Source organism: Bombus impatiens, unplaced genomic scaffold, assembly GCF_000188095.3.
Source record: "Bombus impatiens unplaced genomic scaffold, BIMP_2.2 scf_0389, whole genome shotgun sequence".
Taxonomy (NCBI): Eukaryota; Metazoa; Arthropoda; class Insecta; order Hymenoptera; family Apidae; genus Bombus; species Bombus impatiens.
The window spans coordinates 732,415-755,182 of NT_176808.1; the positions used below are offsets into that span (position 1 = coordinate 732,415).

General features: G+C 27.3%; 3 protein-coding genes, 1 long non-coding RNA gene and 1 pseudogene across 13 annotated transcripts; 2 read left to right on the plus strand and 3 right to left on the minus strand.

The window, feature by feature from the left end:
* Nucleotides 1-677, minus strand: part of LOC100743469 — a 10,350-nt pseudogene extending 9,673 nt beyond the window's left edge.
* A 978-nt stretch (nucleotides 678-1,655) lies between these two features.
* LOC117151730 lies at nucleotides 1,656-2,665 on the plus strand. Of its 2 annotated transcripts, none has more exons than XR_004461832.1 (3): nucleotides 1,656-1,769; nucleotides 1,852-2,093; nucleotides 2,187-2,665. It is a non-coding gene; the product is annotated as an uncharacterized LOC117151730 (long non-coding RNA). The 2 variants fall into 2 exon arrangements; XR_004461833.1 differs by having other exon boundaries at nucleotides 1,852-2,071.
* A 1,636-nt stretch (nucleotides 2,666-4,301) lies between these two features.
* LOC100748698 (speckle targeted PIP5K1A-regulated poly(A) polymerase-like) lies at nucleotides 4,302-18,388 on the plus strand. Of its 3 annotated transcripts, none has more exons than XM_033321022.1 (5): nucleotides 4,302-4,660; nucleotides 4,731-4,813; nucleotides 4,884-5,183; nucleotides 5,277-6,743; nucleotides 18,357-18,388. In XM_033321022.1, the coding sequence occupies exons 1-4, from the start codon at nucleotides 4,416-4,418 to the stop codon at nucleotides 6,722-6,724; spliced, it is 2,076 nt and encodes a 691-aa protein (XP_033176913.1). In that variant the 5' UTR covers nucleotides 4,302-4,415; the 3' UTR covers nucleotides 6,725-6,743; nucleotides 18,357-18,388. The 3 variants fall into 3 exon arrangements, with proteins under 3 accessions (XP_033176913.1, XP_033176912.1, XP_012241875.1); XM_033321021.1 differs by having other exon boundaries at nucleotides 4,416-4,660; nucleotides 5,277-6,740; nucleotides 18,360-18,382; XM_012386452.3 differs by lacking the exon at nucleotides 18,357-18,388 and having other exon boundaries at nucleotides 4,416-4,660; nucleotides 5,277-6,792.
* LOC100748820 (serine/arginine repetitive matrix protein 2) lies at nucleotides 9,849-14,552 on the minus strand. 6 transcript variants are annotated; one of them, XM_012386451.3, is made up of 7 exons: nucleotides 14,338-14,552; nucleotides 13,352-13,672; nucleotides 12,424-13,065; nucleotides 11,425-12,208; nucleotides 11,169-11,223; nucleotides 11,022-11,051; nucleotides 9,849-10,849 (listed from the first exon to the last, which is right to left on the minus strand). In XM_012386451.3, the coding sequence occupies exons 2-7, from the start codon at nucleotides 13,666-13,668 to the stop codon at nucleotides 9,924-9,926; spliced, it is 2,754 nt and encodes a 917-aa protein (XP_012241874.1). In that variant the 5' UTR covers nucleotides 13,669-13,672; nucleotides 14,338-14,552; the 3' UTR covers nucleotides 9,849-9,923. The 6 variants fall into 6 exon arrangements, with proteins under 6 accessions (XP_012241874.1, XP_033176911.1, XP_033176910.1 ...); XM_033321020.1 differs by having other exon boundaries at nucleotides 13,352-13,684; XM_033321019.1 differs by having other exon boundaries at nucleotides 13,352-13,701.
* On the minus strand, nucleotides 15,610-20,876 carry LOC100748935 (CLK4-associating serine/arginine rich protein). Of its 2 annotated transcripts, XM_003490088.4 has the most exons (14): nucleotides 20,601-20,875; nucleotides 20,157-20,254; nucleotides 19,612-19,787; nucleotides 19,323-19,538; nucleotides 19,071-19,246; nucleotides 18,882-18,955; nucleotides 18,425-18,766; nucleotides 17,912-18,325; nucleotides 17,734-17,844; nucleotides 17,605-17,653; nucleotides 16,458-16,521; nucleotides 16,281-16,386; nucleotides 15,929-16,189; nucleotides 15,610-15,843 (listed from the first exon to the last, which is right to left on the minus strand). In XM_003490088.4, exons 1-14 carry the CDS (start codon nucleotides 20,730-20,732, stop codon nucleotides 15,825-15,827), a joined length of 2,238 nt encoding a protein of 745 aa, XP_003490136.1. In that variant the 5' UTR covers nucleotides 20,733-20,875; the 3' UTR covers nucleotides 15,610-15,824. The 2 variants fall into 2 exon arrangements, with proteins under 2 accessions (XP_003490136.1, XP_024223866.1); XM_024368098.2 differs by lacking the exons at nucleotides 15,610-15,843; nucleotides 15,929-16,189 and having other exon boundaries at nucleotides 17,601-17,653; nucleotides 20,601-20,876.
* Between the last annotated feature and the right edge of the window lie 1,892 nt (nucleotides 20,877-22,768).

The following is a 22,768-nucleotide window of genomic DNA, read 5'->3' on the forward strand; positions in this document are numbered from 1 at the left end:
CACACACCGCGGCCGCCGTGCATTCACCTCGTCCTCACACCTTGCGCCACCGCTGTCGTCGCCGTCACTGTCGTTGTCGTTGTCGCCGCCTTCGCCACCACTTTTAACGTTATTATTTTTGCCTTTGTTATTAGTATTCTCTTCTCCGTCGTTCTTTCCGATATCTTCTTTCGATTAAACTGTATTACTTTGTGTTGTCGCGATCGGTTTTTACCAAGATTTCCTCGTGCACCGAGACCAAACCAAAAATCGTTTCGCCACGCTACTTTCTGACACGCCGAGGGATTACACACCCTTAAAGTAACCTTGCCACTCTCGAAACGACCGGTTCCGAATACTGACTCACAAACTAACGCATACAAACTATTCAACGTCCTCCCACTAGACACGAGATTTGTATCCCCTAATCGCGGATATACCGCATCACTTTCACGGGCGAACATGGAGCTCGATCCATGCCGAATGTTTTCTAAAACGTCCGCATCTCCGTTTTGTGGCGCTTCTCATCTGTCGTTCTTCTCTGTCTCTTAATATTTTCACCTCTTCCCACTGATCATCAGTACCTTTTCCATGTGGTTTTTGCTCATACTCAGGTTTACCAACCCTATCTGTGATGTAAATTCAACTATTTCAATTATTTTTAAATAAATATTTTTAATGTCACTTTTTTCAACCTTGCGTCTTCACTTTCTTTTAACTATTTTTTTACTAAAATTATATAAATATAGCTTTTTACATTATTTTAAACAAATTGCTATTAAAAAAATATGTATATACATATATGTATATATTTATATAATCTTGTAAACTAGGTTATATAGTACCCCAAAGCACTAGATAAATGAAAATTTTTAATTCTAATATGTAGTGTATAAATAGACTTTTAATAATTTCAATTTTTAAGTGATTTTTCATAAGTATTACACACCTTAAACTCTAAAATGATATATATAATAGAATGAGGTATATATACATACATATATACTTATGATAGTATTATTGATGTAATACTCTACCTGTCGATGTAATATCTAATGAAATAATTCAATAATTTTATTTAGAAAAACTAATCAGTAAAATATCGTTTATAAAGTACAGAATCAATCTATACGGAAAAATTTTTTATTTTTTAATATATATTATAAGACAATTTATTTAAGAATCATATAAAAATGCAAAATTTTCCTTACATTATCATTAAAAATTTTAATTATGAAATTATAAAATTTATGTCTCAAATTTCTCTTTGATTAGGAAAATAATTTTTTAAATCGAATATATATGCAACCAGTATTAAATACAATTTTTCGTACAGTTTATTATAATAAATTTAAATATATAAATTTTTTATACGTAATATTTAATATTCTTGATCTTGCGGCACTATTATGCAATCTGTTCTGTAAATAGCAGTTTTTTGATATGTAATGTTAATATTTTATGCAACAACTATAACTGTATGAAAAATAGATTATTGCCTTAATAATTATATCGTAATTAAAAATTATTTAAAGATTCTTAAAAGATAACATTTTAGTAGTTTAGATATCGTACGAAAGGAGAAACAATGCGATATCCAAAATATTCACCGCATCCGTAATAGGCTGCGTACCAATTTAATGCGCATATACAAATATTCTCCTCTAATCAAGTAGTTTTGATATTAAAAAATATCTTTTCACATATTGACTTTCTAATTATAAAATATAAACGATGGATAATTCTACCACATGAAGTACAAAAAAAGCCTTTAATACAAAGTTTCAGCAGTTCGTATATTTTAGTTTATTATTATCTTGATTATTTATTTACATTTTCATACTTTCAAATATTTGCTTTTTTCTAAATTAGGCACTATTTACGTCATAAAATGTTATTTCAACACGATAAATGTTGGTTCTGAAGTCTCTATGACATAGAGCTTATTATCGAAATATTTATATAAATATTTTGAAAACATTACATTCGAAATAGATAAGAAACTAAAGAAAAATTACATAAAGAAATATTACCTAAAGGCTTTTTATGTCACATATATTACATATTAAATATCATACTTATGATATTTCAAGTAAGTTTTGATACTCTTATATGTATGTATCATTTATATGTCACTAAATAACCTTAAACTTATGTAAATTTAAAATAGCATGATATAAATTACTAATAATAAATTATTATTTTAGGTTTAACTCAAATGAAAGCTAAGAAAATAATAAAACAAAAAATGGGAAATATTTACTAAACAAAATGTCTATCACATATTGTAATATATAAATAAAGAATTAGATATTCATTTATACATTTTCAAATTTACCATGTTATAAAAGTTATACAAGTTTGATAAGTTGTCTTTTAGACATAAATAAACTTGGGAATGAAATACATATATAACTTTATTATAAAAGAAAGTATAAAAAATAATATTGTTGCTAATTATGAAGATCCTATTCCACTTGTTTCTTTGCTTTTGGAGCAATTTAAAAAGGGATGTAAAAAAACTTCAGTATTTTAATATTTTGAGGCATTTAATCCATAAACAAGGATCTAATCCAGTAAAATCAAATTGCAAGTATCATATTAATAAAAAGCAATTGAAGTTATTTTTTGATCTTACATTCGCTAAAGTAATTCCTCTAAACATGTTTGGAAAATTGAAAAATTTTTTAAAAGTACTGAAAGCTATTTTCCATTTATTATATATACCATGTTCTATACCACTTAGTTTGAAACCTTTTATTGAAAAATTAGATTTATGTAACTGCACTATTTTAACAAAAGTAATTCATTCAATGAATTTGCACTATAAAAATATATTTATATATTTTAAATCTTCAGTAATCTGTTTTAAGTATTTACAAGATATTAAAAGTACACAGACACATGATGGGTTATAACAAAATTTGTAAAATGTTTTTTGTTGAATTTCTTTCAAAAATATTGTATATTTATTTTCATATGACATCAGATTCTAGAAACAATAATGTTGTAATGTAAAGAATTACACAATATGCATTCAGCTTAGAACTTCATCCAAACGAAATTTTTCAAATTAAATTTGGAAATCCAAAGTAAAGATAAAAGTAAATTTTAAGTTATATTATAAAATATTATGAGAACAAAATTAAATCTTGTATATCAAATATTTCATTAGAAATATTCATATTAATATTAAATATATAAGAACATCCAACATAAATATTTGTAAAACTTAATAACATTTATCAATACCAAAAATAATTTGATAAACATTACAAGCATGTCTGAGACCTTAGATAACATTTTATTGTGTCACTTTCTTCTATTCATAAGGTTATTACTAAAATTAAGTATTAATTTGAATTATGTTTTCATTTTACACGTGTTTAAAATTTGACAAAACATTAAATAACTTTGTAGCAATACTGTTACAAATACAGATTTACAACATTTTCGAAAATTAAAAATACTTTTTGATATGCTTCATTTACGAGAATAACGGTATAACGTCATTTCCTTTAACATTCAACAATTCGCCGTAAGGAACATATGATATTTTCCCCCAAAACGTTTGTAAATTGTAAGCAATGGAAATAAACCTTAGGTTAGGACAGGTTAGAGTGTAGAATGTTGTATATCATTATTTATCGGTGAGCGATCCTCTGAAAGAAAACTAATAAAGTAAACTAAATTATTCATCAATGTAAATGTGTAATGTGTAGATACCAATTCCATATTTACTTATTGTCATCTTTATATAATGTATTAAAATCTAATATTTGATTCTTATAACTACTATAAGTTGACAATACTATTTTTATAAGTTCAGATTAAAATTTGAAGTTAATAAAAACTGGATTGTTTCATTGCTCGTATTATTTACAGGTTCAAATATACAACTTCAGAGAAAAGGGCATTTATTGTATTTCTCTGTTATAAGAAAGAATTTAAATACTAAGTTAAAAAATGTATTACTCTTAAAATACATTATGGAATATGTGAACAGATCAAAAAGCAATTTAAAAAGTAAATGGTAAAACATTCTTGATAAAATTAATACAAGTTAAATTAAAAAATTATCAATGATATTACGTCTAAATAATGCTTATCTTTTTTATTCAAGGTAGAAGTAAGAAATAAATACAATAATTGGTGCATTTTAAATAAGATAGGAGACTTCTGTACAAAATAAAAAAAACTTATTTGTATTTCAGTAAAATATTCTGTAATAGCCAATATTTTGTAAAAATAAGATAATATTACATAATTATATATTTTAAAAAAGATATAATTTAAAAAAGATCGATTTTTTAAATATCTTATTAATGTGTACATTATTAAATGTGTAATAGTAATAAAAAAAAAAGACAAAGCAGATAAAACTTTGATAAATTTGAAGTGAAAAATATTATATGCTTTTAAATACTTAATCAAAAATGTCAAAACATTGTGACGTATGCTCAATATATTTTCAAGATGAATATGCCTTGCAAGGTCATCTTGCAGGTAAGAAACATTTAAAAGGAGTGGAACGATTGCAAGTTATGGAAAGGTCAATTGTTGTTTTGCCATTACCGAAATTTATTCCTGCTCGTAAACTTATTCATTTTTTTCAACAATATGGTGTAATTAAAGGACATCAATTTGGTCCAAGTTATCTCATAGTTGAGTTTTGTGACAGGTAAAATTACATTTAATATTGTTGTATTGTTTGATATTGTAATTATATTTATAATCTTTTAACAATGTAGAAGTTCTGCTGAAGCTTTATTAAATAAATCAGTTTGGATAGATAATGTAAAGCTGAATATAGAAAAAAGAAAAGCACATAATAGTGAGTATTATTCATTTGAAAAATATATATATATATTTATGTTTATAAATAATAATTATCTTCTTCTTAGATTTAAAAAGGCCAAAATCAGAGAAACAAAATAGTCTTGTGGAAAATACAGATTCTATAAGTTATGATAACATAAAATATATATTTGAAGAAAAATCTACATTTGACGATCAGTTAATGTTATTTTTAAATGCAGTACAACTTACTGATATTGAAATAGAAACAAGATACAAATCTGTTTGTATACAAATGGATAAAATATTTAAAGTGATATTTCCAAGGTGTAAAACATATAGGTTTGGTTCAACTCAAACTGGATTAGGTTTTAAGGAATGTGATTTAGATATATATATGGATATTGGTAAGACAATTTTTTATCCAATTTTATTATTATTTTATAATATATGTATTTATACTATTCTTTTTAATAATAGTACATATCCTTTTATTGAAGGTGAACCAATAAATGAAAGTAAAAGTACATCAACAGATGCATGGACTATGCATAAGATTTTTAAAGAAGTAAAAAAAGTTATGTATCGAATGAACTGTGTTTTTTCTAACATAATATTAATTCCAAAAGCTAAGACACCTATTATAAAATTTTATTATGTTAGAACAAATGTTTCTTGTGATATTTCATTCAAGAATAGTTTGGGTGTATATAAAAGCTATTTGATAAAACATTGCATATCTCTTGATAACAGGTTAAAACCACTAATGTTGCTTATTAAATATTGGGCACGACATTTTAAAATATCAAGTGGACAGAAAATATCCAATTATGCTTTAGTGTTGTTAATTATTTTTTACTTACAACAGCCATCTGTTAATATTATTCCTCCTTTAATGGTACTGAAAAGTACATGTCGACCACAAATTATAAATGGATGGCAAGTTAATTTTGACAAAAATGCAGTATTACCACCAATTACAAATAAAAATAATATTCCACAACTTCTTCATGGCTTTTTCTTTTTTTATGCGACTTTTGAATTTAAATCGCAAGTAATATGTCCGATAGATGGAATGGTACACACAGAATCAGAGTTTAAAAATATAAAAAATTTACCATCATGTATGAATAGATATAAAGCATGTGTAAAAGAAGATGAATCTCTTAAATTCAACATTAATAAACCAATGTGTGTACAAGACCCTATAGAACTATGTCATAATGTTACAGCAGGCACACAATTTTCCACATTGGATTCTGTTATAAGATATTGTGCAATTGGTGCAGAAATTTGTGCAATATCTAGTAAAAATGATTATAAAGATCTAATGAAAACTTTGCTCACCACAGATCTTAAAAAGAAAGGTAGATTTAATATTACAATTTCTGCAAATCAATCTCAATATGGATCAAATAGTATGGAAACATGTGTAAACACTACAGAAAAAACGAAATTTTCAAATGGTGACTGGTATTCTACTGTTTTTAACATAGTAAAAGATATTTTTGAAAAAGTTTTCATAGTACAAGTTGAAGTACTTCCAGCTGAAACAGAAGCAAAGCAGCAAAAAATTGAGATGTTATCAGATGTGCATATAGAAAAACAGCAAACAGTTACACTTCATTGTACTGGGACCCATTGCATATGGCGTAATAGACGAATTGACAATAATGTTTTAGATCCCAGTTTGAGTTGTTTGCAAAAGGAAGCTCTTATGTCAGAACAAGCAATAAAAAATTGTGGTAAAGAAAAAATAATAAATAGAACAAATTTAGATTATATTTGTACACTTAAAAAGAAAGATCCCTTAAAAGTAATTTTAACTGTAAGTAATACACATTGTGATGATCATGTTTTTCAAGAATTTGCTTGTTTTGCTAGAGGTAAGATAGTTGAAATAATAAAACGAACATTGATACATATGCAACAATTTAACAAATCGTAATATTATATCCATATATATAATATTGATTATGTATATTAAATACCTAATTCTGGACCAAAACATGAAAAATAATAGGAATTACATCTTGATCTGTATTATAAAATATGAATTTTCTTTAAAAATGTATTAGATTATTGTAGATTTTTTAAAAATATAGATATTAATTTCAATGTCATTAGTAAACCAAAACTAAATTTAAATAAACCTTATCTATTTATTCCACAAATCTTCCTTTTATTAGTAAATATGATTTTCATAATGTAGAGGATTATAACTATTAAGTTACAAAATACATTACAGCAATTAATAGTTGTATAATAACAAAATAAGTAATATAAATTAGATGATATAAAATGATTCTAATAAACGAAATATTTGCAATATTTGTATTGATATGATATATACACAAAAATTTTAGGCTGCTTGAACAATAATATTGCTGTTTAATGTCTCAAAATATTATTGTATTTTTTTAAATCAATACACCATACACTAATTACAAGTAAAGAAAGCTTTTAAAAGCTTAATTTTATATCATGTATGGATTTAGATAAACCATAAAATTAAGATATTTACTTTCATTAATTACATAAGGCTGATAATGTATGATGTACAATAGTACAATTTTTATTTTCATTAATAATGAGTATTTCAAAATAAATGTTAGTACATATTTTAAAAAAAATCATACATGCAAAAATAATATGAATATAATAATTCTTTAATCGTTTCTTCATGTTTAAACATTTTATTCGTCAAGACAGACCTATTTAAAGAAACATCTATTTATTTTTACAAAAACTTTTCTATTTATTTTTTCAAAAACTAAGTCTATATACTTAATTACTTTAAAAAAATTTATCTTGTAATTTCAATTTTATTATTATTGTTGTGAACTGGTGTATGACTATGGCTCCCTCTAACGTGAATATCTTGTATAGTAATAGGGTAAATTCTAACGCTGCGAATCTAACTGTATAGCAGCGCGCCCAAGGCAACGAACAAAAGTTATTTAACAAATTTATTGATTAAATGTCAAAATTATTTATCAATAACAACGGTCATCACTCTCAAATTTCGCATTTACTTTCGTTACCGTGGGAAAAAACATTGCCAAGGCATAAATCGCTTGCTTTCTAATACTGTAAACCCCAATCAAATTAATGTTTATTAGCATTAGTTAATAAGAATTTGTCTTATTGAATAACAAATAAATCGGCTACTCAACAGATAAATCTGTTACTCTGAGACCCAAAAACAGAGAGAATCGTTAGAATCGTTGAACCGTTAGAACTGTCACGCTGAGCTCAGAGTATAAATAAATTTCATAAAAATACAAATCCTTGTTAAAGTAATCAATCTATTATAAATATTCAGTTTTAAATATAATCAGTTTTAAATATAAATTATTGTTCAAGTTAATCTTTCTCGTTGTGTATTTCTTTATTCAAACGTTGAATTAGTTTTCGAATTGTTTCAAGTTGTAACGCAAGCAGAATGCTTCAGCATTCTACGGGCTGTAATGTTGTTTTAAATATGAGCATTTATTATATGATATATATATGTATATACCTATAATCTGTCGAATGAGGATAAGACAGAAACTCGAGTATCACTAGTAGGTAGCCAATAGTGGCAGTCGCAACAATCACATTTTGTTTGCGCCTACTGCTTCGTCTCGTTGGACCACGATTACGATCATACAAACAGGTCTCCACACTGATGTACTAAAACCTAGGGAAAACCGTCCGAAAATTGAGTCATGTCTAATCGTGAAAGATAAACGTGGAAAGTCAACAAAGTTCTGGTTCTTGCGAGACAGAGATGAATGAAGTGTCACTGTTCTGTCTGAGACATAGAGATGTATAGAGTGTCACTGTTCTGTCTGAACATTTATAGTATGTCACGCATGCGCAGAATAAGGATATTCTTATGTTTCATGTTAATATTTTACAACTAGTCACGACTGAATTTTCGCATAGTTTTCCTTAGGCTACAATATACGAGTGTCAAAATATGTTTATATAATCGTGATTTTAATTTCCAACTATAAATTAAAGATAAAATGTTGATATGACTTGTAGTGTTGTTTTAATCATGGACCTAGGGGTCCCAATATTCCTATGTTCATGGTTTTAATAAAAGTGTAAATAGCAATAAAAATAAAAATAAATATATTATTTCATCTCTTTCTTGTTAAAATCATAAGCATTTTTTGCATAATAGATCATTATTATTAAATTCATATTGTATTACACACGTCTTAAAACATCTGTGGGGACGTCATATTTTAACCTAAAAGTATTTTTACGCTTTTAATTATATTTATTGTCCTTTGTATTTAAAAAGACATTCCAAGGAAATTCCAAAGAAATATATGTATATATTGTTATTTCTCAATATTAAATTTTTTCTATGTTTGAGTGCATATAAAATGATTTCTAAATTGGTAGAATTTTTTAAATGGAAAAATCATTAATTTTATATTGTTTTAAAATTACAAAATTTGGATATGTATTTAATATATGAAAAATGAAGATAAATAATACAGAACAATTTTTAATTCTTCATTTGATATATTAGATAATAATAATTAGAAATTTTTTGTACATGAATATAATTTTTCTAATTAATACATATTATAATATGTATAGTAAAACGTTATTTCAATTTTCTTTCTTAATATTGGTCATAGTTGAACACTTCAGTTACATTTATAAAAATGGTTAAGAATAAATAATAGAACGAGGTAATAAACCATGATTAATGTAATACATGAAATTCATAATTACCACGTATTTGTTTATTAATTCAATGATAGCATAAACAGTGTTTTTCTTCCACCTGTTTGTATTGTCCCATAAAATGTTTATTCAACAAGACACTACATATAAATGATTTTATAATTTACACCTTAAACATAATGTTATTATATTTTGTCAATATTATATTATATACGCATTTAATTATTTATGATGTAATGTTCAAATGCAATTTGTATTTCAAATGTATTTTTATTTTAGTAATAATTTTTGGAATAATTTTAACATATGATGTAAAAATTTAATTTTTAAATAAAACGATAAATTCATGTCTTTCTTTCCGAATTTTTGCAAGAATAGACTATAACTTTTTTAATATATTGGTATATTTGATTACATGGTTCTACATTTAGTGTTTGTGCTTTATGCAAATAATTTTAGAATTTTCCACGAAAATTTCCACGCCCACGATAAGATCTTCCACCTGAATGCTTTCCTCTGTACACATGTTTCATTAGTGAACTTGATCTACCTCTTGGTAACTTCCCTCTTCCATGCCAATCTGTTCCCCTTTGGAATGTATGTTCCAATTCCAATTCTTCTGCAGAATCTTCTAGCATCATTGGACTTTCACCTCGACTATGATCACTTCTGTTTTCATGAAATTCATCACGTCCTTCTAAAGAATGCCTGTAATTAGGTGAGTATCTTTCATGGACATAATGATCTCGTACAGATCCTTTATGACTGGAGAAATTATCTCTGTTTCTTATTGGAGATTCTAATTTCATATTTCTTGAACCATGATCTAAGGAAGATATAGAATCTATACGATGTTTACGATCATCAATTCTTCTAGGAGGTGATACCGTTCTATTCCAAGTTCTTTTTTGAGAAGAATTACTTAAACTCCATCTCAAGTCGTCAGCCTCTCGAAATTTAGGTGTGCAATCAAATGTTTCACGCACATTCCAATCTAAACGATCCATAATAGGTCGTTTTTCTTCTTTAACAGCATATTGTAAATCTTGAGGATATACTTGTACTTCAGAATCTACCATAGTAACGCTCGCTTGAACAAATTTTGTATTTGTTTCCACTTCATCAGTTTGACAAATTTTTTGGTGCATTTGTACATTTTGCTTTATGGAAGTTAGATGTTGTCCTTCTTCTTCTTCCCAATAGATTTTGTTTTTGTTCTTTTGTAAAAGAATCGAATTTGACGAATATACATTTTGTTCACTTTGTATATTCTCCTTCTTTGGATCATAGAAAAATCGTCCTTTCATTTTTAAACGAAGATCTTCAATAGGAAGTTCGCGTAAAGCATGTTCACAGTGACGTAATATTTCTGGTTTGAATCCTATTGTGAAACAGAAACAAAATTACGTAGTATTAATTTACTCATTTCTATATCACTGTACCTGAATTAGGTTGAGAAGAAAATAATGTTAAAAAATTTATTTAATAATGTTGCTTTAATTAAAGATAAACTGTAGAAACCATTATAAGTTGACAAATTAAACTATTCTTACCTGGATACAAGACTGGCAGACTAGTTGAATCTAAAAAATGTATAAAACGTGAGAAATAAACTAATAATTTTGTTTATTAAACATAAAAAATGTTTGAAATATTGTATATATAGCTTTGAATAGTAATTAAATCAAATATATTCGCACCTTTAGCAGAAACAGATGCTTCTAACAGACTGGATAAACTTGTTTTTTCAAATTGCTGCAAAATTAATTCATAAGACAAATATTAATGTTTTCATACAAGATTTAAAAATTTAACTGCACACTACATGAAAAGGTACATAAAGATATTACTCATTAATTTCAAAGTAATATTTGTTGTTTTGTGTGTGATAATACAGAATAAAATATATAGCTATATAAAAAAAGAATTTTTTGTTATAATATATAACAAAATTACTTTTGTATCTGAGATGACTGGTGGTTCAGGAGTCTTCAATCGTTCTTCTTGTGAGGTATGATATCCATTATAAGAATCCGTAAATCTACGTTCCCTGTAGTTTTGTGAGATTGTATCCTTAGATTTATTAGAAAATTCAAAATTTTGAATTGGAGATTGACGAGTGGAAGGAATGCCATGAGATGAATTATATGTTTGTATATGTTCCACTGTAGATGTAGCAGATTCATGTTGTGGTGGTGAAATTGGTGCTGGAAGAAGTGCTGATCGATGTGTTGACTGAATAGAACCAGTATTTGGTTGATTATACATTACTGGACCAGAAACATATTCAGTTTGAGGTAATGGATGTAATGGAACAGAATCAAAATTCATTGGCTGAGATGAATTTTCAAAATTTATGAAAGGTGGACCACCAGTTGTTATATTTGATGACATTGGTGGTGCTAATCCAGTTTGATGCATGTAAGATGGTATTGGCATTGATGGTCTAGATTCTGTTTCTTGCTGATATACATTATTCATTAGAGGTGGTATGCCATCCATAGGCGAAGGATGTGTATATCCAGAATTCATGTGTGATGTCATTATAGCTTCATTCCTTAGTTGCCTTGTAAGTTCATTAATAAAGGGAGATCGTTTCCTTCGACGTTCTAATGATCTACTTCGAGTTCGACTTCTACGACGGGGACTGTAACGTCTACTAATTGGTGAGCGGCTGACCTTTCTTCTAAGACGTTCCATACTGCGACTTCGTTGTCGATCACGGGACCGACTTCTTCGGCTTGACAATTTAAATTTTAAAAATTAAAATATTTTATTAATTTAAACCGTTAATAAATTTCACCAGTATAATTTAATAAAAGCAAAAAACTTTTTACATTAGATTTAGATTTTATACGAACTTGTTTTACAAAATAGATTTATATAAGAAAGATTTTTTTATATCTACAGTAAAACTTAAGCAGTTATATACGCTTAAAAATAATGTCCTCTCACCGTTCATGTATATTTATACGTCTCCTGTGTCGTTCAGCACTCCATCTTCTATCTGCACTTGTTCTTCGTTCCCAACTAAGTCGTCTAATTGGACTTCTTCGTCGTTCTGGACTGAATCCAAAAGGGCTTCTACGAGCACAATTAAATCTTGGACTTCTTCTTTTGTCAGGACTAAACTTCAGTGGACTTCGATGTCTCTCATTACTCATCTTGAAAGTACTTCTACAACGTTCTGGACTTAATATTAGGGGAGATTTACGTCGAGGAGAATTTAGTCTAATTCTGTCTGGAGTTCTACGCCGTAATGAGTTTCCTCTTTGACGTTCTATACTTCTACGTCGCTCTCGGCTCCTACGCACATGCATCTGTGCTTGTTCTATATTTTGTCTCTCTGTAATGCTCTGAATGGCTTCAGTTTCTGTACCTGGAGGTACAACATTATCAGAGTCCAATAAATGTTTAATAGCTTTCTCTTTTTCAGCTAGAAGTTTGCTTTCATTATCTCTTTTTGTACGTATTTTGTCCCTTTCTATATCTTTTGTGCTTTTAGAAGGATCGCGACGGATTTCTTCATGTTTCTTTTCTTCTCTCTTCGGCCTTTCACGATTGTAAGATCCTTTGTGGTCACGTCGATATCTTTCCCTATAAGTAGGCTTATAATAATTTTTTTCTGTATATTACTAATTATTCAAAGGGAAGAATTTAAATTTTTAAACATAAACTACATTGATTTTATAATGTAACATTAGATATTAAAATTATGATATGTATAATTATAAGTTATAAACTGACTCTATGTGAAAGTTTGTTGCTATTATAATATTTTATAATAATTTGTAATTATTATGTAATATTATATAATAAATTCATTTTTATGATATAATAAGAAATAGCTATAACAATATGGATTCTATATGATTAATGCTACCTAGAAGAACGTTTTTGTTCTTGATCCTTAACATGGGTAGTTTTAAATTCAACTTCACGACCCTTTTCTTCATCACCTTCCCAAGCATCAACAACATCTAAACCTTCCATAAAATCTTCATCATCAAGAAATTCTTGAAGTTCCTCATCTGGTATATCCTTTAAACCTTCAATTGCACGTTGAACATCTTCATTTGTACTTTTTAATGCAGATTCTTTCTTATCAACACTTTGTTTTGTATAAAACTGATCCATTGATTCATTTTGCACATTGTTCTTAACACTTGAATCTTTCATTTTTTTTGCTAAATCACACATTTTTCTGAAAGATCAACTAAATTGTTCAGTTAACTAAAAACACTATAAAATTAACATTTCATATCTTTCATGTCATGATAAGTTTATAACAAATATTCTAAAAATTTGATTTAGATAATTGGTTTACGATAAAATTAAGTTGATTCAAATGTTTCCAAAGGACATTATTATGTTATAGTCTTAATTTTAAAGTTTACAATATATCTACTTGTAATGATATGTTTTAGTAAAACATTTATGTAATAGATATATTAAAACGTAATAATTAAAGTAATACAAAATTTTCATTATTAAGTACATTTAATTTCTTTTGAATAATGTACTTAATACAATTATAGGTATTCTTTAATAAATTGAACTTTAAATAATAAACGCATCTCTTAACCTTTCGATGGAATATATAAAATTGATATTAACACTCTCATTACGTAAGTCGTATTATCTTTATTTAAAATCAAAATAATTAAAAAGTCGTATGTTTCTTGATTTTGTAAATGACGCTTATTATACATTTACGTTAAGAACCGAAGTTACAGTTGTTTGCCAAGTAGACTGTTCTAATAGGTAATATACGCACTTATTGTTAATAATATTCAGTACAATTAAGTACACAACACGTGACCTCAATGATAATTACAACGTGTACCAATAATGACATAAATGAATTACATTTAACTTGTCTCTTCTTAAACTCTATTATGTAGAAATATTTGAATCCGAGATATCCGGATCTTGAAAAGTCAACATCTATCTATTCCGCCATATTAGTTACTAACAGATTTGAGGTACGGTGTAAAACAAGGGTATACTCATATGAATTTCAATACGTTAATTAACAATATTAAAATGATACATTATTAGTATAAAGAATTATATTATTGATTTTAATTAATTCATTGTTTTGTCAAATTTATATTAATCTCGTAATAAGGATTCATATAAACGCTTTCATTCAATTTGTTCCTTACAAGTACTACAACATGGTCATAAAAACGGGTCTGGTACTCGCTAGGGAAAATCGTCGATCTTTTGAGTCGAAAAATATCAAGATGGACAATAAAAAAAGATCTTGTTCTGCGAGCTAGAGAGATAAGTAGAGTGTAAGTATGAATCTGCTCTGTTCGAACAGAAATGACTACTCATTTCTGGTTTGAAATATTCATAGTATCTATATATGTATATGTATATACGTATTACCCATGCGCAGAACAAGACCTTTCTTTGACCTCCATCTTGATCTTTTCCACTCAAAAAACGGACGATTTCGTCAATACTTTCAGTATGAGAATGTCCAAATTTGTTTATATGACTATGGCAATAGTTTACACCTAGATGTAAATACAAATATTATACTTACCACATTGAACAAAAAGAGGGAAATGTGCAATTTAAATGATACAAATATTATTAATAAATAATTCTAGTACTTTATTATATTTCCGAAGATTAATAATGTTATTTAAAATATATAAACTTTTCAATTATATCATTTTATTGAAATTGAAGTTATTGTATATATATTTATAAAATTTTTAACTGCTAAAATTGTAGCAATTAAATAAAAAAACACTTTTATTTAGTATCATAGTGTTAAATACAAACAATTATAGATTTATTAAATTTTTAAGAAAAATGAATTTTTGTTATAAAAACTAATACATATATATGTATCTTCTAGTTATATTTATTAAAATTAAAAAATTAGTTTTATGCATTTTTTTTAGAAATTAAAAATATTTTATTAAAATATTTTATATGCTAAATTAATTTCATAATATAAATGATTAAAAAGTGGCAAACATTCTAAAATCAAAGTTATAAAAATGAAATTGAAACATTGAAATTATTACTTAATCTTATTTAGATTTAGATAATAATATTTAGTTGTAACAGAGAGATATAAAGTTCCTGTTGAATAATAATGATAATAATAATAAGATATAAATAAACAACTGTGTTTATTTTTATAATATAAGATTAAACAATATTAATTAATTGAAGGATAATTGTAAATTATAGTCATATCATGTGTTTTGTATCTTTCTTTATCGCATTTCTTAGAGCATTTGTAGCATTTTATGAAAGGAATGCAATACAGGAAGTATCTAATAAAATTTTAAGCCCATCAAATGGAAGATTAACCGCATGCTTTCTCGTCAATAATCGACTAGGCCCCTAAAAGAATAAACGTTAATGAAACGTATTGGAAGACCACCTTAATTTTAATTCAATGTACTATAAAGAGCATTTGCAATTTTACCGGCTATTTCTTGGACTTAAAGAACGAAGTGGAGAATCTCTGTATCTCCTACGAGATTCACTTCTAAACTTTTCTCGATCATCCCGCCTGTCTCGTTCTCTATCTCTTTCCCGTTCACGATCGTGTTCGAAATCCCTCACATCCCTATCTTTCCTTTCTCGACGGACAATTCGTGGACTACGACCAGGGCTTGGCGTACGCGATACAGAGGAATGTGAATCAGAACTATGACCTTCATAACGATGTCTTCGTTCTCTTTGTCTAAAAATTGTTAAACCAAAATAATAATGATAGAAGATAAGTAATATTAAATTAAATATAAAGAATATATAGAATAGAGATAATAGCATACTTTCTACGTAACTTCAAAGACATTTCCCGAATTTCATCTTCTCGATCTTGCCTTTGCTGTTCCATTTTTTCAATTCTAAGTTGCTCGGCTTTTTTATCAGCTTTATCTAAAATATAAATATAATTATATTATACTAAAACTACGTTTGTTATAGAAGTTTTTATAAATTTTACTTACACTGTCTATTTAATAAAGCTTGCATCTTCTTCTTAAGCCGTTCCTGGGGTGTGATCTTCAGTGACTGAAAAATGTAACTCTTAAAAGTCTGTTTACAATTACTACAATTTTTTTCTGATATGTATAGCAAAGTATAAAATATTTCTAAAATTTTAATATAAATTTTGTAACATTAAAGAATATTATTTGTTACACTTCTTTCTTTTATTCGAAATATTTAAACTTTTTGGTACAAGTAGTTCATTAATGATTTTAAATAAATGAAAATTTCGAAGAAATTTTATATTTATATATAGGATGTTCAGAAAAACCATTCAATATATATGTGGTACATAGGATACACCATACTGAGTAAAATAATCTTAGTAAAAGTATAGTTCGAAAGGTGAATATTGGCTTCTTAATATTTATAGAGGACGTTCCACATGTTTTCCTTGAATTTCTATAGACAATTGGCATTTTTTTCTGGTATTGGTAATTCTTCTGTCATTTATCATAATGCTAACATAAAAGAGTATATTTCCCGGAAACGGTTGAGCTTCCAACCTATATTTACTAAATTTATTTTAATCAGTATGATGTGTCCTACGTAACATAGAAATATTGAATGTTTTTTTTTAACACCCTGTATATGCTATTAAATAGTATGAAGTTCCATATTTTGTATAAGTTTAAGATATATTACATATATAGTGAAGATTATATTAAAATTTTAAAAAATTTATTATGCTATTACATATTAAGATATTGGTATCAAATATATCCTATACTGAAGACTCTTTTGTATTACTACGTCTACGAAACAAATATATTAAACTATAAAAAATTTAATGTTTTCATTCTGATAACGTCAATAATAAAAATGAAAATTTCACAGAAATAATTTCTGAGAAACGTCATTAATGGAGCTATTAAATCAAATTCTTCATGTCTTTCTCCTACTGGACATGTATTAAGAACCCGAAATGAATTGATTAAATGTGAAATATAAAGAACGTGATTTAAACGCCTTGTATTATCCAACAGAATGAAAACAAGTAGCACTTGTTGAAGTTCTTCGTCGAGAGGGTAGTTATATAAAGAGTATATACTGTCTTTTATTCTCTGTGCTTTAAGTGACTAAGTAAGCGTTATGGTTCTTACTGACTTTGTGTCCGCCACCAGAATTTGTACTTAACCCTGCTTTTGGCTTGTTCCTGAAATATTTAAGTTAATTAAAAGACTCCTTAAAGCTAGTTTTAAATTTGTAGTGTAATATAATTAATATTAAATTTACATGTTCGTGATATTAGTAACCGTTAGTTTCGATGCTGCCGGAGAGACTTTTTCTTCGTTATCTGATAATTCTAATTCCAAACTTGATGATTTCCCACGTCGGCCGTAATATCTAATATCATAATTAAAAAGTAATAAACATACCGAAAGTTTCATATTTATTACAATATATATCTCACCTTGGCAGTGCTGGCACTTTATTTTCGACACTACGAGATCGTTTGCATCTGGACTGACTTCTTGATCTTGATCTAGATCTAGATTGAGATTTAGTTCTGGATCGAGATTTAGATACTGATTTCGATGGAGAATAATGTCTTCGACGATAACTATCTCTTGAGTGACTTCTGTTATGTGACTTAGATCTTGATCTCGATCTTGACTTTGATCTAGATATACTGCTCGAAGATGAACTTCTAGATCTTTTTGGACGAGAGCGGGATCTAGATCTAGACCTTGAAATGGTGCGCGAACGAGATCTAGTAAAACTTCTATACCGAGATCTAGATTCACTTCGAGTTCGTGATCGCCTTGAACGACTTCTTGTTCGCGATCTTGTGATTTTTCTATGTCTCGAACGTGTTCTTCTTGATCTAAAAATTATATATCAATTAGTAGCATAAGTATATATATATATATATTATATATATATATAAATACCCTTATATGTATGTAAATATCGATGAACGTACCTGGTCCTCGACGCACTTCGTTTCCTATCACGGTTTCTGTACGATTTAGATTTATTAACGGATCGAGAGCAACTCCTAGATCTTGATTTTGAAAGTTTTCTATTAATTGTACGTTCATTAAGTGCTGGGCTGTCTGATCTTCTACGTCTAAGATGAGAGTAATTGACTTTTTTCGAGTTGGAAGAAGTGACATGAGACGAACTTCCATGAGTCTCTTCTTCACCACCAAAACTTGTAATATAAGTTATTTGTCCAGTGTTTATAGGTGAAACAGATCTCGAGCGAGATTTGGATGAAGATTTTCTATAGGGATTGTATTCAGGACTTTCCCTTGCTGCATAACTAATAAGCAAAATGTAAAATATTTTAAATATATTTTTGATAATAAGGACTAACTGATTAAGTACTTATTACTATAGTAATAAGTGTACTAATATTATAATATAAAAGTGACTACCTAGGTGGACTCATAACTCGACCAATCATCTTTTTTTCTCTAAATGCACGTCTTTCTCTACGTGATCTTCTACCCTGTGATGTGAATTAATTAAATGTATATATAATAATATAATTAGTAATATGTAATTAATAACTTTAGTCATGTTATATTATCAAAAAATATATTTAATTTAATTTTATATTTTACCGAGTACATAGCTTTTTCTTCTTCTTGTTTACGTGCTTGTCTCAATGTTTCAGCTTCTTCAAAATCTTGTGTTAAAAAACTAAAATAATCAGCGCCTAAAAGCCCATATTTTTGAGCTACTAAGTTCATTTCATGCGCTTGTGATGGCTCTATTTGAGATACATCTACACAAATATCTAGAAAGAAAAATTAAATGTTTATAATATATAAGACAAAGTACTATAATAATTATTTATAGAATATAAGTTATACCTAGATCTATATCACTGTCTTCATCGTCTGCTTTTTCATCAGATATAACAGTATCCAATGATTTTACTGTTTCAGTTATTGGTTCTTCTGTTTCATAATTATATCCAATCGCAACATTATTACACGATTTCTTCTTATCCCTAGCAGAATCTAACTTTGTTGACGAACCAAATTGTTCTTCCAAATGTATTTGGTGTAAAAATTTTTCTTCCGTTACTACATTGAAGACTATTATTTATCAAATAATTTTAAATAAAAATAAAATGTAGATTTTAAATAAATCTCCCACCTCCTAAAAATTCGTTTTGAACAATAATACGATAGCGTTCATAATTGATATGTCTGTCTTCACTAGTGAGAGCAATATCTACATCAATAGAATCTGGTGCTTCTGGTATCCAATCAAGATGAGCACGTACATCAAATCGGTCAATAAGATTGTCTTCGTTTCCTTGCCAGGGCATCCTATCAATATAACATACATTTTGCAGACAGAGTTATTTATTTATATCCTGCTATATGATAAAATTTTCAAGTATTCTGTTTTTTAACATAATTCATTAAATGTTCAATTACTTCTTCTGTTTAGTATATAAAATATTTTTTCATGTATAATTCCTATATTCATGTATGATATGAAAATGTTACATATTAAATTTAATTTTAATTACATATTAAATTTTAATTAATAATATATATAATAACACATATGCATGAAAATATATGAATGATGATATTAACAATTAGAGAATTATATGCATTAAAATTTATTTATAAGATGAAATGATGTTTTGACAAAAGGTGTAATAAGTAATTAATAACACAAAGACTTACATATTTGCAGGACTGTCGCCAGCAGTAGCAATTGCTGGATCCAAATGTATTTTGCAAGGTCTTCCATGAAGTTGCAAAAATTGAGTAGGATCTGATTTCTAAAGAAAATTTAAATGTGTGCATAATAAAATGGAACATATTTCATGTATGACATCTATATATTATAATGTATAATATATACATGCATATAATTGCGCGATGTGAAATGATGTGAACTTAATGTGAAAGTGAAATGTGTAATTTCCTGAATTTATATCTTTAAGCGACTATTAATAATTATAGAACAGACATAATGTATCTATAATAGACTTAGGAATGAGTTTAAGGTTAACTTAATAATAAAAGGAGAATAAAAATTTTGGTCTCATGACAAGAGGAATAATGTTAAGTTTCATAATTTCAATAAAATTTACATAAAAATCGTTATTTAATTTGTTTTCTTACAATTTTTTCATAATAGTCTCGTCGACGTTCAGCTCTACGACGATAATCTACCAGCATCCCACGAATTTTCTTTTCCTGTTTTCGTGCTTCATGCCACATTCTACCACCTGTCTTTTTTACGGAAAAACTCATTGTACATATCAAATAATTCACAAATCACTAAATTAAAAAGGAACTTTCATGTTAACACTTCTATATAAGGAATCCAAAAAGTTATTAATTAGACTCTTCCCCTGAGAGGTGGACATATTGCATTTTACAAGCGCTATTCTTTATCCAGAAAATATGATTCTACTAGAGAGGCGATTCTACGTTACCATATTGGTGATAGGTTGGAGATCAGCTAAAATCTTTTTGCACTGTGACTGTTTTCGTTATATGTGGTAGCACTTCTTAAAATGCAATATCCAATGCCTACGGTACAAATTTTAATTACATAATATGTTAAAGTCTTAATTTAAATTAAAATCCTACAAGCACTGGATTATATTATTATAAATCTATTTTATTATATTGAACTATTGTATGTATATAATATATTTTATATAATATTGATGCATATATAAATATAAATATATACATATATAACATAATAATATAATAGTAAAATAATATAATAGTAATATAATAGTATAATATAATGTGATAGTGTAATACATGAGATACATACCAAGAAACGTCTGAACGGTGCATAGTGAAGTACATATTTGCTATGACAGATTGATCAAAATTTAAATTTTCAAACTCATTTAAAAACAAAAAAAGTCTTTTTCCTTAAAATATTCGAATGGAATGATGCAATGGTAATTTTAGCGACTTTAAACTTCATACGAAAGCAGGCGTTCGCATAGAAGAGATTTTTATTTATTCTGAAAGTTAGTTTTTACGCAAGGTGTGAAATTTATAACTTCTCTTATAGCAATTGTTTAGTATATTATTTTACTTTCAAACTATTTGATTTTTAGCAATTCAGCAATTTCAATCGCCTTTTTTATTCTTCTGTAATGCACATGTGGAGGAAAAGTGTACAAGAAATAGGTTGATGAAAATCGCTAAAAATTGTTGCTCACTCACTTCTACATACATACTTATATGTATAGCCTATTAACTATAATGAGTAATAAATAGATCTAGTTGAGCTGTTTGTCTGGAAGAATTCCTGAAAATTCCCGATTATTCGGGCTATTACAGTATTCTCCTGCTCTAATTTATTTAAATAGATATTACATTCAAATTATTCTAAAATTGGCGATGAAATCTTAGTTACCTTACATTTACAGTACAGAGTATTTATTGTAACGTTTGCTACGACATTTTAGCCCTTTTTGCTAATCTGATGAAAAAATATTTCGGGTAAGAGTTAGTCAGTACTTAGATGGTAGCAAATTGCAGTAAACAATATCAAAAAATTTTGTTTATTCAATAGAAATTCAAGGTCACTTTAATATTTCTAAATGGTATCATATAATTTTTCTTATCGAGTATTAAAGGTGGCATGTATCGAAACAAACTCAATGATGTCATGCATATTTACTTTTCTTCAATAACCTCTTAAGAAAATTATTAAAATATAATGTAAGTTTCCTTGTAACTATTTACCTACATATGTAAGTACATATGTATGTACTGCATCGCATGTATCTCTTCTACTCTCACCACATCAATCTTTCTGGAAATCGAAAAATGATATTGTTGCTATAATAGGTAGATGTTCTAATATTATTAAGTTCAGAATGCATTTATTGTGTCAATAACAAGTAGATTTACATTTAGCTAGAAGTTATTACTGGATAATTTTCTGTTTAATTTACGTGTTAATAAGGGAATTTAATAGGCTGACTTTCTTAACATCTTATTGAAAGAAAACAAATGTGTGCATGACACCGATGAATTTATCACAATGAACACAAACAATCATATGTATGTATGTCTAGTGTCATTTAAGCACGTTATGTTGGATTTCATTTTTTATTGAACAAAAACCTTTTTAGCTATTTCTATTGTTGCAATTTGTTATCGAAACTTATTTGACTTATTTTTATTTAAAACAGTTCTTTATCAGATTAACGAAAGGAATTGAAAAATCGTGGTGACTGTTACGATGAACACTTTGTATACATATACAAGGTGAATCATAAATGCACGTTCATATTTCATGGTATGAATCT

Bases quoted from the DNA above. Each gene is read 5' to 3' on its own strand.
- LOC100748698 (XM_033321022.1), top strand. From the start codon at position 4,416: ATGTCAAAACATTGTGACGTATGCTCAATATATTTTCAAGATGAATAT. The intron at 4,814-4,883 runs GTGAGTATTATT...TCTTCTTCTTAG, and splicing joins AAAAAGAAAAGCACATAATA to ATTTAAAAAGGCCAAAATCA. The intron at 5,184-5,276 runs GTAAGACAATTT...CTTTTATTGAAG, and splicing joins AGATATATATATGGATATTG to GTGAACCAATAAATGAAAGT.
- LOC100748820 (XM_012386451.3), bottom strand. From the start codon at position 13,668: ATGTGTGATTTAGCAAAAAAAATGAAAGATTCAAGTGTTAAGAACAAT. The intron at 13,066-13,351 runs GTAGCATTAATC...GCCTACTTATAG, and splicing joins GAACAAAAACGTTCTTCTAG to GGAAAGATATCGACGTGACC. The intron at 10,850-11,021 runs GTAAGAATAGTT...GTTTCACAATAG, and splicing joins TCTGCCAGTCTTGTATCCAG to GATTCAAACCAGAAATATTA.
- LOC100748935 (XM_003490088.4), bottom strand. From the start codon at position 20,732: ATGAGTTTTTCCGTAAAAAAGACAGGTGGTAGAATGTGGCATGAAGCA. The intron at 18,956-19,070 runs GTAAAATATAAA...TTCACATCACAG, and splicing joins AAGAAAAAGCTATGTACTCG to GGTAGAAGATCACGTAGAGA. The intron at 18,767-18,881 runs GTAGTCACTTTT...TTTGCTTATTAG, and splicing joins CGAGTTATGAGTCCACCTAG to TTATGCAGCAAGGGAAAGTC.